Consider the following 20,443-nt stretch of genomic DNA (forward strand, 5'->3'; position numbering starts at 1 on the left):
CACAGAGAGACACAGTGAGACAGAGAGAGACAGAGAGAGACACAGAGAGACACAGTGAGACACAGAGAGACACAGAGAGACACAGAGAGACACAGTGAGACACAGAGAGACACAGAGAGACACAGAGAGACACAGGGAGACACAGAGAGACACAGTGAGACAGAGAGAGACAGAGAGAGACACAGAGAGACACAGTGAGACACAGAGACACAGAGAGACACAGAGAGACACAGAGAGACACAGTGAGACACAGAGACACAGAGAGACACAGAGAGACACAGAGAGACACAGTGAGACACAGAGAGACACATAGAGACACAGAGAGACACAGTGAGACACAGTGAGACACATAGAGACACAGGGAGACATAGTGATGTGATGTCAGTGTCCAGGTCCTCATAGTTTTTAACTCCCAGTCCCCAGAGGCATAACGTCTCCTGTCCGTCCAGGTCCGTTTGTCTTCCACACGTCAGAGACACTTTTTGTGAAATGTCTCGCACGAGTAACAAGTCAAATGTCTTGCTGCACTTCCTGTGACGTTAATGGAATTCATTAGAGACAAAGACGCGTAATGAGTTTGTTGTTAATGTGTTTGGACACGAGAGTGCGTGAACGGTTCCAATCGACTGGATTCACAAACATTAACATCGTTAAGTGTGATGGTGTCAGTGATGGAGTGTGTGTTCCCTCCAGTGTGATCACCATGTGTGTGTGTGTGTGTCTCATTATGGATCTACTAAGTGTGTTAACTTTGTGGCTCCAGTCGTGACATGTCACTGGTTCCACTTTGACGTTCGTCCTCTTTTGCTCCGTCTCTAGTTTGTTTGACTCCAACAGAACAAATGGTTTGCTCCTGGTCGGAGGCGGAGCTTCAACTGGAGTGTTTCTCTGCTCTTCTTCTTGTCAAGGAGCACGATCACCACATTGCTTTAGCTCCAGCCTCTTTTCACCTGCTCATGTGAGAACAGATTGAACAGTGATTCTGTTTTTCTGTTTTCAAGGCTCATTACTAGAGACTGAAGCTTCTGGATTCAATCTCAGTTTTACGTTCTCTTGGCTTCTCTTTTCTCCTCGTTTAAATATTTAAAAATGTTTTCATCTCCTCAGAGAATCATCATCATCGTGTGTGTGTGTGTGTGTGTGTGTGTGTGTGTGTGTGTGTGTGTGTGTGTGTGTGTGTGTGTGTGGTGTTGTGAGTCTTTCCAGCATCATAACGGCCTGTTTGCCTCTTTTCCTCTCTTACAGATCTCCACATTACGCCTGCCCAGAGGTGATCAGGGTAAGTGCTCTCTCTCTGTCTCTCTCTCTTTCTCTCTCTCTCTCTCTCTCTCTCTCTCTCTTTCTCTCTCTCTCTCTCTCTCTCTCTCTCTCTTTCATACAGTAACAGCAGCTCTGATCAGAATCTCTTACATCACTTCTTTCATCGTGCTCCTCCTGCTCCTCCTCCTTCTCCTCCTCCTCCTCTTCCTCCTCCTCCTCCTTTTCTCCTCCTCCTCCTCCTCCTCCTCCTCCTCCTCCTCCTCCTCCTCCTCCTCCTCCTCCTGCCCTGGGTTAAAATACATTCACGTGTATTTTCCTTGTGTCAGTTTTCATCCTTCAGCCCAAACTGAATAATGATGCTTTTCATTCTTTACTGATGCTGAGCTTCAGTCAGATCTTCTCAGGATGTAGAACCAACTAGAACATCACTCAGTCCAGCTCGGTTAAATCACACACAAATATCAGTCCTCTAAATATTATTTATGTATTCCTGTCATCAAGATCTGTGAATTATTCTTTGTGCAATTAATATCAATATTTAGAAAGCGAGTTATTTCACAGTAAATCCTGCTGACAGGAAGTCCCTGTGGTCCAGATCTTCACCTCCAGACGAGGCAAACACTTCCTCCATAAATAACTCGCACTGTGCAGACAGAATCAGAAATGGCTGATGTCATCGTGTAGGATTTTTCCATTAAGAGCAGTTTGACTTTATGTTTTCTACTCTAACGTCTCCTGTGTGTCCACCAGGGGGAGAAGTACGACGGGAGGAGAGCAGACGCCTGGAGCTGTGGAGTCATCCTGTTTGCTCTTCTAGTGGTGAGTGAACACCAAGTGACCTTGTTCCTTGAAGTGGAGGAAACAGATTGAGATTCCTGCTCAGGAAGCTCGGGATCTAAACTCTGAAGTCACAAACTTTCTGTTTGGACTCGACTGGACTTTGTGTTTCAGACGTTTAGATTCTCACTGTCTCTGATGAAGTGTTTCTGTGGCTGAGGTTTCACTATCGACACTGAATGAACTCTCTTCATGTGAAGCAGTGCAGAGAAGGTTCAGAGAAATGTTTATCACCATCACGTCCAGGTCAGCAGCCAATCAGAGCTCGTTGGTGAAGGTCACGACCTCCGGACTGTTCGGAGACTCGTGTGTTTCTGAGTCTGACATTTACCTCACGGAGTTAAATTAAACACGAGATTCTGGAAACATGTTGTGTGTCGTTGAAAAATTAAAACCACATTATAAATTAAATCAGAGCTGAAATAAATCGCTCCTGTCGCCCGTAACAAATTGTATAATTCTTGAAATTTGCCAAATGAAAAAATTAATCATCTCAAGTTGGAAACATATTATTTGCTCAACAAGCTAAATTACCAAAGTGGGATCTGGTGTTAAAGAAAAGAAACATATTTGAAGACGTGTGGCTCTGGGTCATTCGTCCTCTCACCTGAAGAAGCAAACATTCACCCTTTATATATTTATAAATATTATTTATGATAATATTTGAATGACCACTTGGATCTGACTCGTCATGCAGCAGCTCCATGAAGCTGCAGTGACATGAAGACGTGTCTGTGATCATGTGACGGAGCGTGTGACACGGACGTCCTGTGAAGACACATCTCATCGTCTCCGGCTCTGATGACTGAAGCTGCGTCTCTCACGCGTCCGTCTCTTGACACCTGACAGGTCGTCTCCATGACAACGGGACGTCAGTGACTTGTACGAGCAGCTTGAAGCGTGTGTCATGTTTTCAAATGTCACAGGTTTGATTTTATGCCCTGTGAGCTCAGCGGCTTCACATCTCTCCTCAACTGCCACTGATTTAAGTACAGATACACTCAGAGTCCCCCCCCCCCCCCAATCCCCCCCCTGACCTTCTCTCTCATTCCTCCGTCGAGCGAGAATTTCCTTCTTTTAAACATTCGGCTCCATTGAAGGTCGTTGGCCACATGTTCAGAAATGTGCTGTTGAAAGTGTCTGATCATTCTGATCCCGTCGAGCCTCCGAGACCTGGAAACAAGGTTTGAAAACAGCTTCACTGGAGGAGGAATATCAAGTTGGTTCCTTATTGAATAAAGAGAAATGTGTTGTTTCGGTGAACAGATCTTCAGGTGGAACCTCAACGTGCTGCTGGTGTTCTACGTCTGCATCGAGAATCAAAGAGATCTTAATTAGATTAGATTAGATTTCTTTATTTATCCACACAACGGGGAAATTCACTTGTTACAGCAAAAAGAGAAAAACAGAATTTAAATAACAGTGCCGAAGCAACAATAAAAAAGAAAGATCAAAATATATACACTACTAAACTACACATAATGAGAGTAAAAATATACAGAAAACAAAAACAACCTGCAAAACAGACACTGTGCAAAAGCAGGTACTGGGGAGAAAGTGGAATGATGTAAGTGTTATTGTAATGAAAACAAAAGTATTATAAGTAATATTGCAACAGTAGTGACCATGATACAGAAAAAATAATTAAAAGTAAGTGACCATAATATAAATAATACTACAAGATAGTATAAAGGAAAATATAAATATTGCAATGTAACCATTATAAGTGACCATGATATAAATATAGATGTAAAGTGTTGAATATTATTGTGCATAGTAGTGATCTGAGTAAAAAAAAAAATAAAAAATAAAAATAAATAAACCATCTGTTTATTTTTGGTGGACGATGTTGGAACTGAGCAGGAAACAGTTTACCGGTGAATCTTGTGAAACCATTGAACCAGTAGAAAGCGTTTGGTTGACTTGTCCTCTTTCTCCTCGTGCAGGGCGCTCTCCCGTTTGACGACGACAACCTGAGGAATCTTCTGGAGAAGGTGAAGCTGGGAGTTTTCCACATGCCTCACTTCATCCCTCCGGACTGTCAGAACCTCCTGCGCGGGATGATCGAAGTGGACGCCGGCAAGAGGCTCACGGTGAGTTCACACCCAGAAGGGCCGAGGTCTATCCTCAGGAGACCTCGACTCACTTTGCATTTCCACCGTCTGCTGCTGTTGCTTCAGGGCCTGAGGATATATTTAGCTGAGTTACTCTGTGACGCTTCCTGAAGTCACTGCGCCCGGAATAAAACCGTTTCATCTCAGGATCTGTTTTGGTCTCGGAATAGAAACATTACAAAAATAATAATGTGATTTCACTGATGTTGTGTCTGCAGCTATTTGAACTTGAAGTTATTTTTGGAAACATCCTGCTGCAGATCACACTTGAAACTGATTCATTGTTCACGTCTGAAAACGAACTCAGGTGAAACTGAGGACAGTGGACGTGACAAACAACTTCCTGTTTCATGCAGAAAAGGAATAGAAACCATCTTGTTTAACTTGTTTAACGATTGGAGTCGTTAATGTTCATTTCCTCTGATTTCTTTCCAGTTGGATCAGATCCAGAAGCACACGTGGTACCTGTAAGTATATTAGTATATATATATGTGTGTGTGTGTGTGTGTGTGTGTCTGTCCGTTAGTCGTCGTTATTCATTTACTGTCTCTGGGTTAAGAGCAGAAATCTGTCAGTGACTTTAACATTCAACCCAAACTGATTTGGTTCTTTTTCCATTCAATCTGGTTTATTACACTTCATGTCTTATTTCTGTGGATTTCCATCATTTCTGTCACTGATAATATCGATTTACTCACCAAAGTAAAAACGGAGAGTCAGGTCAAAAATCAGTCAGACGATCAGACGGGTCCGAAACAGTTCATACCTTTATTTATATTCAGTTTTTGAAAATGCTCAAAGACGATTATCATCATTAAAAGACAGAGAAAGTAAATATTCAGAAATATAAAATCATTAATGATAAATTAAAAGCAGCTCTGAACCACGTGTTTTAGAATTATTCAACAGTCCAGAAAGGTTTTTGTCCGATTGGTCCAAATATTGATTGTTTTTGACCTGTCGGACCTGTTATTAACATGTTATTAGCATGTTATTAACATGTTATAAGCATGCTTATTAGCATGTTATTAACATGTTATTAGCATGTTATTGACATGTTGAGCTGAGAGTCTCAAACTCTCTGCCCCGGCGCGTCAGTTATTCACATGTGTTGTGTTGCAGAGCTGGAAAGAACGAGCCGGAGCCCGAGCAGCCCGTCCCCAGGAAGGTGGCCATCAGGACGCTGGCTGCGGCCGAGGAGATCGACCCGGACGTCCTGGAGAGCATGCACTCGCTGGGCTGCTTCAGGGACAAGGACAAACTGGCCAAAGACCTGCTGTCTGAGGAGTGAGTGAGGAAGAGGAGCAGAGGGAGGAAGGGTGGAGGGTAGAAGGGTGATAAAACCAGCAGAGGAAGCAGATTACAGCGATGGGGACGGAGAAGGAAGGAGCTGATGAGGGGGGGGGCTGAGAAATCTATGAGTCGGCTCAGAGTTTGTCACTTTGATGAATTCTTTCATTTAAAACGTCGGGTGATGATGGAGCATCGTCCCGCTCTCAACCGACGTCTGTCCTCTCTCCTCAGGGACAACCAGGAGAAGATGATCTACTTCCTGCTCCTGGACCGTAAGGAGCGGTACCCGAGCCAGGAGGACCAGAACCTGCCTCCGAGGAGCGAGATCGGTAGGTCCAGTCCAGCTGAACTCACCCGGAGACACTCTGTGCGGGTCGGGTTCTGGATTTTACACAAATCCAAACTTCACTTGCATTTTAAAACAAAAGCAAAGTTTCGTCAAAATGAATTTTAAATGTACATTTCCAGGTATTCAGTTAGAATTACTTGCGCATTGTCCACATTATTTTTGCCTATAAGACTGAATTGTTCATAGAGAACTCGTTACCATGGACACCAACAATCTGACTATTAAACATTATTTTGATTATGATGTTTACATAAGTTGCTAATGGAATATTCCGTTCATATTCCTGTTTACATATGTTGCGTGTTCCCTTCGTTCAATGTCCCAGTGACCTTTTTTGAAAGTATCTCCATTGCAATGTTTTGCGAACATAAAACATAATTTTTTAATTCTTCTTCTCTGTTTTCATTTATCTCAACTCATCTTTGTTCAGCAAAAAAACAAGATTAAATTTCTTAAATCGCTAATTCTGTGGATGTTTCTTTCCTGACCGGTTTCCCCCGCTGATCCCTCGTGTGACCTTTGACCCCTGGCCTCACCCCGACCCCTCGCTCAGCCGACCCACCCAGGAAGCGCGTGGACTCGCCGATGCTGAGTCGTCACGGCAAACGGAGACCGGAGAGGAAGTCCATGGAGGTGCTGAGCGTCACGGAGGGGGGGTCTCCTCTCCCGGTCCGACGGGCCCTCGACATGGCGGCGCACGGACAGAGGTAAGAGACGGGAATCTGCACGTGTGGTTCACCAGCATGGACGACACCGACCGACACACACGGCTCAGTCGGGGGGTCGCTGTGTCCCGGTTCAGAGGCCACGCCCTCCGCCGGCTAAGTCGTACAACGATGACATCACTGCGACGTATTTACATTTAAAAACAAACACATTTGTCGGGTCCCGATTCAAAGGCTCCGACAAATGTGTTTGTTTTCTAAATGTAAATACTCAACCGAGCAGTCAACGGGACACGTGTCTAAATCTTTAAACAGCCGAAGATCGTTTTCCTCCGTAGCTTTGTTGCTAGGCGACGCCTGTAGCTGCGGGACAAGCCGGTTGCGCAACAGGAAGTCGGCTGCGTAGACGGGTTCTCCGCAGGACGCAGCCGCTGAACTGAGACACAACTCTTGTGTGTTGTTCAAAGTGTATTCGATGATTATTGTCGTGAGTTGTGATGTATTTAACCTCAGCTCCGCAGTTAAATACCTGACACATCCTTCCCGCCTGTTGGCTCCGGATGTTTTAAGTGTAAACATCATATAAGAGCACTAACGTGAACTTCAGACTCTCCACACGTTCTTTGCTCTGGTGGAAAAAATCAGCTGCTGCTCTGCATGAACGGGACTTTGAGCTTTGTGCGTTGTGTGTGTAAAGTGTGTGCATGTAGCATGCGCTCAGGACACACACAACATCCAGGGTGAACGGCTGGGAACCCGACATGTGTCTGGTGCAGGAACAGCAGAGGTTTGTAAATAATCTGTTCCTTTGTGACACTGAACCACAAATAATGATTCTTCTCTTTTGGGCATTTTCACTGAATTTCATGGGAAAAGATGTTTGTATGAATCATGACAGTTTTTTCAGTTAAGGCATTTTAAAAGATCATTTATAAAAGATCATTAAAAAAAGATAGTTTATGAAAGATAATTTAAAAAAGCCTATTTACAGAATATGAACTTCTGAAGATAAGTATTTAGGACTGGGGTTAAAGTAGAGCAGCTAAACATTACGATGTGAGGATTGAAAACTCAGTGATCAAATGAATAAAACAACAAAGGTTTTAGGTCGTGAGCTAAAAGATGACGTTGCTTTAAACGAGTCGACACAAAGGGAGAAACTGTGTCGAGCCTTCGGCCTGAATCCGATCGTTAACGTCTCAGTTAATTATCAAGAAAATACAGAGCATGAGCTGCTGTTAAATAATAAATAATCTGCAGAATCATGACAGAAGATCATTTTCTTATTGTATATAAAGATGGACGACTCATCTCCACGTCCTGGAAGCAGCAGTGATCCTGGAGTGAGTGGCAGCTGTCAATCATCACGTCTCAGCCCGATTTCATATCATCTGATAATAAAATCAAACTGATCAGAAACATAAACGACAGAAACCATCTTTGACAAACATTTATTTAACGTCTAGTTTGGTTCGTGTCCCATCTGCTGACAAGGAGGAGGTGAGTATGACCTCCACTGCAGCCAGGGGGCGCTCCAAGAGATTCGGCCTCAGTCACGTCGTCCATCTTTATTCACAGCGTCAGAGGCTTCAACAGAAAAGCTGCTCAGTCACTTTCAATGGGCTGATGTTGTGGTTCTGTTGTGTTGTTCTGCTTGTGTTGCGTAAACCGTGAGTTAAGAGAAGCTCAGCCAATCGAAAACAAGTCGTATCCGAGAGAGAGAGAGAGAGAGCGGTGTGAAGGTGAGGAGCGCTCACTCTGCAGCTGCTTCTGGAGACTAAATCTGTGTCTCACCAAAGTTTAACTTGATATGAAAAATGTGCGAGTGAGTCATTCCTGCAGCAGAGTGCATCCTGGGATACGTAGGGAGGTGGATGCACGAGGCCTGGTATGAAGGCTGCTCAGCTTTGATAAAGTGCGACGGATCTTTTTCCTGTTTCCTTGGATCAGTTTGAATCTTTATCATTAGAAATTTTGACGTTATGGTAAAAAAAAAGAAAAAGGTTTCTGTACACTCTCTATCTTCGGTCTCTCGATGGTAACGCCTCTGATCCTCGTGAGGATGGAACCTTCTCTCCACCTCCACATGTTCCTGCTCCGGGAGACCGGACCTGGTTTTGTGTTTGTCACAGTTCAGCTGCTGGTGTCTCGTCTCCGAGGGTTTTTAAACTGAACATGAGAGGCGTGAACACGTTTCTCTCTCTCCAGCGAGCGGGCGAGTGAGCGAGTCGCTGCCTGGAGCATGACCCACGAACGCACTCCCCCCCCCCGCTTCGTGCTCCTGTGCATGTTTCAGGATCTTTGTTGCTCTTTGTTTTCGTGGTGATGGATTTTTTTGGTTCGTGGTGAATTTGTTACAAGCTAAGGTTTGTTTTTGTTTTGACTGTTGCATGCTGGGTAGTAGGATTCCCCTGACGTGACTGCCTCTCTGTCTGTCTCCTCATTTTTCTGTCTGCCCCTTTTTAGCAAATCTGTTTTCAGTAAAAGCTTGGATATCACAAACGCTAACTGCAGCAAGGAGGAAAGGTATTGGTCTGCTCCCTCCGCCTTCATCCCTCACTTCGTTTACAGTCACGTCCATTTCCTCCTTTCTTTCTTTCTTTCCATCCTTTACTTTGGTTTTCTGCACCGACTCTGACTCTTCATTCGTCCTTCACTTTTCAATGTAGCATGTTTTCTTTCTTTCTGTTGGAATTTAACTCTTAACAAACTGAAATCTGTCCTTTACATTTGCATCTCTTCTAACGGAGATGAAACGTTAGAAGAGTAAAAAGTGAAAGTATAACAACAAAAGGAGGACGACTCTAAATTTCATCTTCAAACGTGTCCACTCAGACAGTCACTGAGAAACTCCCAGCATGCACCAGGAAAGCACAATGTATAGACTCTTTAAAGAATAGACTCTAAATAAAGACACGTCTCCATTTCCATTTTTATACAATCAAATAACTATTAAAACCAAACTGATCAGAAACATGAACTAACAAACATTTACTTAGCGTCTACTTTTATTTTGTGTTTGGTCCATGTCCCATCTGCTAACATGGAGGAGGTTTACGAGCTATACTGCAGCCAGGGGGCGATCTATAGGTTTTGGTTTTTACTCTAACGTTGCCCGTCGTTATGTACAGTCATTGTTATCTCGTCCTGTCTAATTATTAAACTCTAGAGACATTTTGTATTTATTTATTTCCTCAAACGACACAAAATGCAACAGCAACAAACCAGTGACACTAAAAACACAAACTGTTTCTAAGTTTCACGTGTCAGCTGCAGATCGTGTTCTATCTTCTATCTGTTCTATCCTGTGGTGTAAATGAGCGCTTGGTTTGATGCAGCTGATGTTGTTTGAGTCCTTTCCGATCTTAGGTGTAATGTTAGCATCTTTAGAGTTGAACTTTGACGCTACACGTTTCTTAACGTCTATGTTTTAGATTCTTAGTGTCAGACGACTCATGAGGCAGAATGAGACGTCCAGGCTGCAAACAGCTGATCTATGGGAACAACTTGTCTTCAGAGAGGGACAGCCTTCTCAGATTCAGGATGAATCCGTGACCAAACTGTGAAGATGCAGGCATCAGATTCCTGTCACCTGATCAGATCCAGAAGAATCTGATTCTGACCCGATCAGAGTCTGACCAGATCTTCTCCCTCGGCCGCAAAGACTGTCGATAAAAACTGAAGTTTGAACCGTCTTCTGAGCACTGACCAGCAGGGGGCGACTCCTCTGGTAGTTCCTATAGAAGTCTGTAGAAAGTGACTCTACTTCTCACTTCAAAACGTCAGGAAACATTCAGGAGTTTCTGTCTCAGTCTCTAGCTTCAAGTCTTCTTCAAACAGAGTGATTGACAGATAGTACCGTCCAATGGGTGCAGGTGGCAGGTGGAGGTGGGCGTGTCTTCTAGCTCTCAGTCAGGCTCCACCCCCTGCTCCTCCAAATATGGTCCCTTCTGGTTTAAACAAAACCAAAACGGCTGTTACTAAAACTCTACAAACAGATTCTTCTTCATGTGAATAAACTGAGTCTGTAGCTTGGAAGCTTCTGGTTTCCGTCTCTAGTTTGACCAATCACGTTTGAGCAGCTTTGATCTGTGTGGAGAGAGAAAGAGGCGGAACACATGATTTTAATAGATCTGCCTTCATATGCAGTATGCAGTGTTAATAGAGATAAAATGTCGTCTGGACATAAAACACCAGGATGTAAACATCGGGTTGACTCCGCCCTCAGGGGCCGGGAGGAGTCAACTTTTCTGCTTTCTTTCCATCTCCCCTCCTCAGTGTGTGTGTGTGTGTGTGTGTGTGTGTGTGTGTGTGTGTGTGTGTGTGTGTGTGTGTGTGTGTGTGTACATAGTCTTGTTTTTCGACCTTTCTCGGTCTGGATCTTCGTCCTGGACGCTGATTAACATAAATTAATTGCTGATGCAGAACAAAGACGAGATGTAAAACAAACCTTCATCTGCCACTGAACGGCCTTTATCTCCCTCGTCATCTGGGGGGGGGGCGGGGGGGTCATTCTCCCTCTTCAACACACATTCACACTGATAAGACCAGAATTAATTTTGGGATTCAAAGACGAGCCGGCCCCGGCTTCCTGATCGTGGACAGGATGTGTCCCAGTTAACGAGTTGTGTGTTAATCAGAGTGTCGTCTGTGAAGTGTGCGACAACAGACGACATTAGACGACATTAGATCGTCACAATCCGGTCGACAAGACTTTATGTGAAAGAATAAAATACAATAAAATACAAATTAATAAAATAAAATAACTTATATTTACATAATATCTGATGCTGTAAAAACTTTGTTGATCAGAAAGTTTATTTCTATTTTATCCTATTTGGGAGAGAACAGATGGAAAAGAAGAGGAGGGTCTCATGACAATAACAGTGTGTCTGGCGTGTGTGTGTGTGTGTGCGCGTGTGTGTGTGTGTGTGTGTGTGTGTGTGTGTGTGTGTGTGTGTGTGTGTGCGTGTGTGTGTCGTCAAGCATGTTTAAGTATGATTTACTGTTTTCATTTTTCACTTACAACAAAACCAAATTGTCTATGGGCAATTAAATCCTAAAGTCTACAAAGACGTCGGCAGGCCTGTATTGTGTGTGGTGTGTGTGTGTGTGTGTGTGTGTGTGTGTGTGTGTGTGTGTGTGTGTGTGTGTATGTGTGTGCGTGAGTGTGTGTGTGTGTGGATTGATGCAGAAAGAGGCGACATTTAGAAACAGACAAAGAGGAGCGAGATATGAAAGTTAATGACACGTAAATGAAAAATGAAAAAGCTCACGAGGAGAAGAAAAGAGAAACTGTGCTGATGAATTTAACACAACTTTACACAATTTAACACAATCTTTTCATACAAGTGTGTTTTTCACATGAGGATGTTTCAGCCGTCGTGTGACAAACAGAAGTTTTGTAAAAGCAGCAGAATGAAGACGTGTGAAATCTGCAAAAACACAAGACTGTTCTCACTTCTCACTTCTATGTGTGTGTACATGTTGTGTGTCCGCGTGTTGTCGTGCAGAGCCGAGTGTGTGTGTGTTTATAAATCACTGTTCAGCCCGTGGATATTGATCTGTGTGTGTCTGTGTGTGTGTAGATCGCGGTCCATCAGCGGAGCGTCCTCCGGTCTGTCCACCAGTCCTCTCAGCAGCCCCCGGGTAAGTGTCCGTCCCGCCCACCATGATGGTTTTCCCACAATGCACCTCACCGGCTGGTTTGTTTCCACCCTCACATCAGAAATCCTTCACCTCAGCTTCATCAGCAGCTCATTCACACTCTTCATCAGCAGCCGTGTGACGCACAGAGAGCTAGTGACTCATCATGAAAAGGTCGTTTTACATTTACTGTCAACGAATCTCATTAAAGGACGAAACCGTGAGTTTGTCCGTCTCTCAGGAATCTAAATAAAAAATTCTCACACTTATAGATTTATTACATAAGTCTTGTTCATTAATAAATCTATTTTATACAATCGAGTATGAGGGAAAGTGAAAGGGAGGAAGAATCTGTGATATCAAGAATGAGGTTGTAATATTGGAAGAAAGAAAGAAATGAAACAGCACCGGAGTTTACAGACGTTTTCACAGTAAAACACAACTATTTATAAACTATACATATACCCAGTTACCAGTTTATTAGGAACACTCATCATATTGAGAGTGTTACTGTTCAATTACCATGGGTTTTATTGAGAGGGTCCTCATATGTGGATTAGAAAACTCTGTTATATCAGAAAGAGTCAATTGTGGAGTGACAATAGAGAAATGCTAAAATAAAAACACGATAATAATTAAAATAACAAATAAATAATACAAGTATTGTCAAAACTCTGTTTTTTAACAATAAAAAAATAAAAAACAGTAGATAAAATAATTGTATTTACTATTAAAACTAATATGTAAACATCAGGTTGGGTTTTTCTTTATTGCCTGTATAATGAAATAAAGCGTCGTTATTAACTTGATGACGATGTGAATGTTCACGGAGAGAATCAGGAGATGAAGCGTCAGCACCAAGGTCACGGCCGACCAGCAGGGCGGCGCCGTGCGTCACACGGCTTCAGATGAAGTGAGACCGGATCCGTCGGAGGCCAAAGTCCGACCCGGAGATGAGATCCGGTGATTTAATGTCCACACGGAACAGGTTCCTGTGCAGGTTAGAGCAGGAAGTGATCCATCACCGGGCTGCAGAGGCAGAGAGGTCGATGCTGCAAATCAAACTGCAGCTGTGCAACCTGAACTCTGAGCTCCTGCAGCTACACAAAGTCTACACAAAGTCTACACAAAGTCTACACAAAGTCTACACAAAGTCTCTTCTCCTGGTTTTACTCTCAGAGAATCTCGTCCTGTCTGATTTCAAATCCTGTTTCATGATGAACTGTTGATGAAAAGTCTTCAGGCTTCATGCAAGAAACTTCTCAAAATCAGATTCATCAAACTACACAAACTGGAAATCTTCTTTCATGCTCGTGAGGTTTGTGTTTGTGAAGTTTTGTGTCGCACAAACTCGAATAAAAAACCTTCCTTTGCACCTTCGTGAAAATGGGTCAAAGAGCTCAAGTCAAACCAAATTAAATTCCAACTGTTTAGTTTACGTTCACAAAAAGAAAACGTTTAACAGGAGAAAAGGTAGAAACCTCAGCGAGCTCCACATGTGAGGAAGAGCAACACAACAACAACACAACGATATTTACAACATGAAAAAACACAGTGTAGACGTGGATAAGTGTTTTAATACAATAACAAACACAAAATAACATTGTTTCCATAAATAGTTAAGACGTGTTGTTAAAGACGAATCTTTGTCGAGTTGTTCTTGGTTGAATCTCGTTTCGTGATCTGATAGAAAACAAGAATGTGTTCCATAAGTTTGTGAAACTCAAACTTTTCCTGATCACTTGACGGCGTCGCCTCTCGTCATGAAGAGGTCGCTGCTTCACTGCTCATTCATTCCACAGCCTCGTGCACCAGCACCGTGCACGTGCACCAGCACAGTGCATGCTCTCAGGCTACTCTCCCAGAAGGTGAAGCTAATATGATTAGCTTTGTAGCTGGTTCACTCGCTGGTGAATAAGGGATGCACCGACGTGTGTGTGTGTGTGTGTGTGTGTGTGTGTGTGTGTGTGTGTGTGTGTGTGTGTGTGTGTGTGTGTGTGTGTGTGTGTGTGTGTGTGTGTGTGTGTGTGTGTGTGTGTGTGTGTGTGTGTGTGTGTGTGTGTGTGTCTGTGTAAACTAGATTAAAGTCAGGCATAATTGATAATTTATTGTATATATGTTATTTAAATTTGTAATAATCAGAATCTGATAAATGTATCGATTGAATGATAAAAATATGAAGAAAGATTTTTTAGTATTTTAAGTTTTATATGTTTGCATTTTTGTTTCATTTATAGTTCTTTATAAAAAAGAATAAATATATATATATATACAGAGAGAGAGAGAGAGATTTTGGTCTCTTATATTAGTATCGGTATCTGTTAACAAAAGGAAACATATTTTATTTATATTTCCAATTTGATTTTAAGTCAACACAGAACATTGTTCATTAACTAGTGATTCTTGTTAGTTTTAGTTTTAAACCTTTGAGAACAAACTGAGTTAAAGTGTAAATAATTAAACTTCTTGTTTTCTAATTTTAATAATTTTCATGTAGAACGAAACCTGTTGAATAAGTTTATTAATCAGTGAGATCAGTGTCTGCGTCTCCATGGCGACGCGGTGCATCCCTGCTGTGGCTCCACTGCTGCCTCCTGATTGGCTGCTCACTGCTGCCTCCTGATTGGCTGCTCACTGCTGCCTCCTGATTGGCTGCTCACTGCTGCCTCCTGATTGGCTGCTCACTGTGCTAATGGCATGTTCTGTTTTTCTTTCTTTCTGCACCTTCACCACTTCCTGCCTGCTCCACCTCTCCACTCATCCAATCGCTCCTCTTTTCTTTTTCCTGCTCTGTTCTTTTTTTATGGGCATGACCTTTTATGGGCTGTGCTGTTCCTCTGGCTTCTCATTGGCTGACGCTGCTGTCACGTCACACGGGTGCATGACCGATCGCAGCCCACCCGTCGGTTCTTCATCCCCCCCCAGTCCCCGGACCTGTGTCAGTCCCCCAACTGTAGCCCCACCCACTCCCTCGAGGTCCGCCTCAACGGGGCGGGGCCTCGCACGCCCGGCTCCTCCCACCCGAGGACGGGCTCGCCCCTCATGCCCCCCCGCACCCAGACGCTCCCGGCCAAACCCCGAGCGTCTGAGAAGCCCCTGCAGACCACCCGGTCCAACCCGCTCCCCCACTCCGCCCAGCCCCCCCCCACCCCCAAATCTGAGCCCTCCACGCCCTGCACGCCGCTGGCGCCCTGCGTCCCGTGCAGCCCCCGGGTGAGACGCCACCCCCCCCTCACCGTGCCCCCCAAACTCTCCATCCCCCTCTCCCTCTCCCCCGTGCCCCCCATGTCGCCGCTCCGCCGCCACCACCTCCACCCTGACCACCACGCCAAATCTGTCCCCATCACGCAGGTGACCCCCCACCCCTCCCCGAGAGGCAGCCCCCTCCCCACCCCCCGAGGCACGCCGGTGCACACGCCCAAGGACAGCCCGGCCGGCACGCCCAGCCCCACCCCCCCGCCCAGCCCCTCCATCGGCGGCATGCCGTGGAGGACGCGTCTCAACTCCATCAAGAACAGCTTCCTGGGCTCGCCGCGGTTCCACCGCCGGAAGATGCAAGGTAGTGGGGGGGGGAGCACAGTAACACACACACAGTAACACACACATTATCTAACACACACAGTGACACACACAGTAACACACACACAGTAACACACACAGTAACACACACATTATCTAACACACAAAGTGACACACACAGTAACACACACATTATCTAACACACACAGTGACACACACAGTAACACACACACAGTAACACACACAGTAACACACACATTATCTAACACACACAGTGACACACACAGTAACACACATGAGTAACACACACAGTAACACACACACAGTAACACACACACACACACAGTAACACACACACAGTAACACACACATTATCTAACACACACAGTGACACACACAGTAACACACACATTATCTAACACACACAGTGACACACACAGTAACACACACACACACACAGTAACACACACATTATCTAACACACATAGTGACACACACAGTAACACACACACACACACAGTAACACACACATTATCTAACACACACAGTGACACACACAGTAACACACACACACACACAGTAACACACACATTATCTAACACACAAAGTGACACACACAGTAACACACACATTATCTAACACACACAGTGACACACACAGTAACACACACACACACACAGTAACACACACATTATCTAACACACATAGTGACACACACAGTAACACACACACACACACAGTAACACACACATTATCTAACACACACAGTGACACACACAGTAACACACACACACACACAGTAACACACACATTATCTAACACACACAGTGACACACACAGTAACACACACACACACACAGTAACACACACATTATCTAACACACACAGAGACACACACACAGTAACACACACATTATCTAACACACATTGACACACACAGTAACACACACACACACACACAGTAACACACACATTATCTAACACACACAGTGACACACACAGTAACACACACACAGTAACACACACACAGTAACACACACACACACACAGTAACACACACACAGTAACACACACACAGTAACACACACACACACACAGTAACACACACATTATCTAACACACACAGTGACACACACAGTGACACACACACAGTAACACACACAAAGTGACACACACAGTAACACACACAGTAACACACACACAGTAACACACACAGTAACACACACAGTAACACACACAGTGACACACACAGTAACACACACACAGTAACACACACACAGTAACACACACACAGTAACACACAGTAACACACACAAAGTGACACACACAGTAACACACACAGTAACACACACAGTAACACACACACAGTAACACACACAGTAACACACACAGTATCACACACAGTAACACACACAGTAACACACACAGTAACACACACACAGTAACACACACAGTAACACACACACAGTAACACACACACACACACAGTAACACACACAGTAACACACACACAGTAACACACACAGTAACACACACACACACACAGTAACACACACATTATCTAACACACACAGTGACACACACAGTGACACACACACAGTAACACACACAAAGTGACACACACAGTAACACACACAGTAACACACACACAGTAACACACACAGTAACACACACAGTAACACACACAGTGACACACACAGTAACACACACACAGTAACACACACACAGTAACACACACACAGTAACACACAGTAACACACACAAAGTGACACACACAGTAACACACACAGTAACACACACAGTAACACACACACAGTAACACACACAGTAACACACACAGTATCACACACAGTAACACACACAGTAACACACACAGTAACACACACACAGTAACACACACAGTAACACAGAATACAAATCATCTCTGTTGTCGTCTCAGCTTCGCCTGAGAATCATCCTCAGGTCCACTTCCTGTGACATCACTTCCTGTGACATCACAGGAAGTGGACCGAGCCGACGGATGAAGTTTGTTTTGAATCTGTAACAAACTGTTGACGACCACCATAGATATATATATATAAAGACTAGATGTCTCGTCTGCGTTGCCGGCCAACAGAGACGAACGTCACCACATGGCGGCCATCTTGCTAGGGGGCAGCTCGCTCACCCATAACATTGTGTTGGTAAATAACCATAACTTGCTCAATTTTCAACCGATTTTTAAACGACTTGATTTGTTATAAATGTCAGAGATGTAGATATGACACTGCATACTTATGAATAATTAAGTTATTTTCTAAAAAAATGAATAATTTATGCAGTGTCATAACTACATCTCTGACGTTTATAACAAACCAGATCGTTTAAAAATTGGTTGAAAATTGAGCAACTTATGGTTATTTACCAACACAATGTTATGGGTGAGCGAGCTGCCCCGTAGCAAGATGGCCGCCATGTGCGGACGTCCGGCTCCTTCAAACGAGACATCTAGTCTTTATATATAAATCTATGACGACCTCCATCTTCAGAGTGTGTAACTGTGTGACCTTTGACCTCTGCTCAGTGCCCACCCAGGAGGACATGTCCAGTCTGACGCCCGACTCGTCTCCAGAGTGAGTGACTCGTCTGTTCATAGAAACTAAAGAAACATGGGTTTTATGATTTACATTCTTTATGATTTACATTCTTTATGATTTACATTCTTTATGATTTACATTCTTTATGATTTACATTCTTTATGATTTACATACACTAATAATAACAATCACATTTATAACATTTGACAGTTTGAATGACCGTAGCTACATGTAGTATTTTTATACTTTATTTGTTTACATGTGTGTTTAATATTCAAACTTTTACTGAAAAAGTGAAGACGCCTGAAGCAGCTCTTCATCCTCTCTCCTCTTCATCATCTCTCCTCTTCATCCTCTCTCCTCTTCATCATCTCTCCTCTTCATCCTCTCTCCTCTTCCTCATCTCTCCTCTTCACCATCTCTCCTCTTCATCCTCTCTCCTCTTCATCATCTCTCCTCTTCATCCTCTCTACTCTTCCTCATCTCTCCTCTTCACCATCTCTCCTCTTCATCCTCTCTCCTCTTCATCATCTCTCCTCTTCATCCTCTCTACTCTTCACCATCTCTCCTCTTCCTCATCTCTCCTCTTCACCATCTCTCCTCTTCATCCTCTCTCCTCTCCATCATCTCTCCTCTTCCTCATCTCTCCTCTTCACCATCTCTCCTCTTCATCCTCTCTCCTCTTCATCATCTCTCCTCTTCATCCTCTCTACTCTTCACCATCTCTCCTCTTCATCATCTCTCCTCTTCATCATCTCTCCTCTTCATCATCTCTCCTCTTCATCGTCTCTCCTCTTCATCATCTCTCCTCTCCATCATCTCTCCTCTTCATCATCTCTCCTCTTCATCATCTCTCCTCTTCATCATCATCTCTCCTCTTCATCATCTCTCCTCTTCATCATCTCTCCTCTTCATCGTCTCTCCTCTTCATCATCTCTCCTCTTCATCATCTCTCCTCTTCATCATCTCTCCTCTTCATCATCTCTCCTCTTCATTATCTCTCCTCTTCATCATCTCTCCTCTCCATCATCTCTCCTCTTCATCATCTCTCCTCTTCATCATCTCTCCTCTTCATCATCTCTCCTCTTCATCATCTCTCCTCTCCATCATCTCTCCTCTTCATCATCTCTCCTCTTCATCATCTCTCCTCTTCATCATCATCTCTCCTCTTCATCATTTCTCCTCTTCATCATCTCTCCTCTCCATCATCTCTCCTCTTCATCATCTCTCCTCTTCATCGTCTCTCCTCTTCATCATCTCTCCTCTTCATCATCTCTCCTCTTCATCATCTCTCCTCTTCATCATCTCTCCTCTTCATTATCTCTCCTCTTCATCATCTCTCCTCTCCATCATCTCTCCTCTTCATCATCTCTCCTCTTCATCATCTCTCCTCTTCATCATCATCTCTCCTCTTCATCATTTCTCCTCTTCATCATCTCTCCTCTCCATCATCTCTCCTCTTCATCATCTCTCCTCTCCATCGTCTCTCCTCTTCATCATCTCTCCTCTTCATCATCTCTCCTCTTCATCGTCTCTCCTCTTCATCATCTCTCCTCTTGGTCATCTCTCCTCTTCATCATCTCTCCTATTCATCATCTCTCCTCTTCATCATCTCTCCTATTCATCATCTCTCCTCTTCATCATCTCTCCTCTTCATCGTCTCTCCTCTTGGTCATCTCTCCTCTGCATCATCTCTCCTCTTCATCATCTCTCCTCTTCATCGTCTCTCCTCTTCATCATCTCTCCTCTTCATCATCTCTCCTCTTCATCATCTCTCCTCTGCATCATCTCTCCTCTTCATCATCTCTCCTCTTCATCATCTCTCCTCTTCATCGTCTCTCCTCTTCATCATCTCTCCTCTTCATCATCTCTCCTCTTCATCATCTCTCCTCTTGGTCATCTCTCCTCTGCATCATCTCTCCTCTTCATCATCTCTCCTCTTCATCATCTCTCCTCTGCATCATCTCTCCTCTTCATCATCTCTCTTCATCGTCTCTCCTCTTCATCACCTCTCCTCTTCATCACCTCTCCTCTTCATCACCTCTCCTCTTCATCACCCCTCCTCTTCATCATCTCTCCTCTTCATCATCTCTCCTCTTCATCATCTCTCCTCTTCATCATCTCTCCTCTTGGTCATCTCTCCTCTGCATCATCTCTCCTCTGCATCATCTCTCCTCTTCATCG

At 44.0% G+C, this 20,443-nt stretch overlaps 1 protein-coding gene across 1 annotated transcript in view; it reads left to right on the forward strand.

Annotated features, from left to right (window-relative positions):
- LOC132998081 (serine/threonine-protein kinase BRSK2-like) overlaps positions 1-20,443 on the forward strand; it is an 87,393-nt gene that overhangs the window by 59,269 nt on the left and 7,681 nt on the right. The window contains exons 6-16 of the mRNA XM_061067571.1: positions 1,246-1,279; positions 2,011-2,079; positions 4,044-4,190; positions 4,647-4,678; positions 5,334-5,498; positions 5,736-5,833; positions 6,407-6,560; positions 8,985-9,044; positions 12,107-12,167; positions 15,060-15,723; positions 18,247-18,295. Of these exons, the coding sequence (XP_060923554.1) occupies positions 1,246-1,279; positions 2,011-2,079; positions 4,044-4,190; positions 4,647-4,678; positions 5,334-5,498; positions 5,736-5,833; positions 6,407-6,560; positions 8,985-9,044; positions 12,107-12,167; positions 15,060-15,723; positions 18,247-18,295 (1,533 nt within the window). The remainder of the gene's footprint in view (positions 1-1,245; positions 1,280-2,010; positions 2,080-4,043; positions 4,191-4,646; positions 4,679-5,333; positions 5,499-5,735; positions 5,834-6,406; positions 6,561-8,984; positions 9,045-12,106; positions 12,168-15,059; positions 15,724-18,246; positions 18,296-20,443) is intronic.

This window comes from Limanda limanda, chromosome 3 (genome assembly GCF_963576545.1).
Source record: "Limanda limanda chromosome 3, fLimLim1.1, whole genome shotgun sequence".
NCBI classification, from domain to species: Eukaryota; Metazoa; Chordata; class Actinopteri; order Pleuronectiformes; family Pleuronectidae; genus Limanda; species Limanda limanda.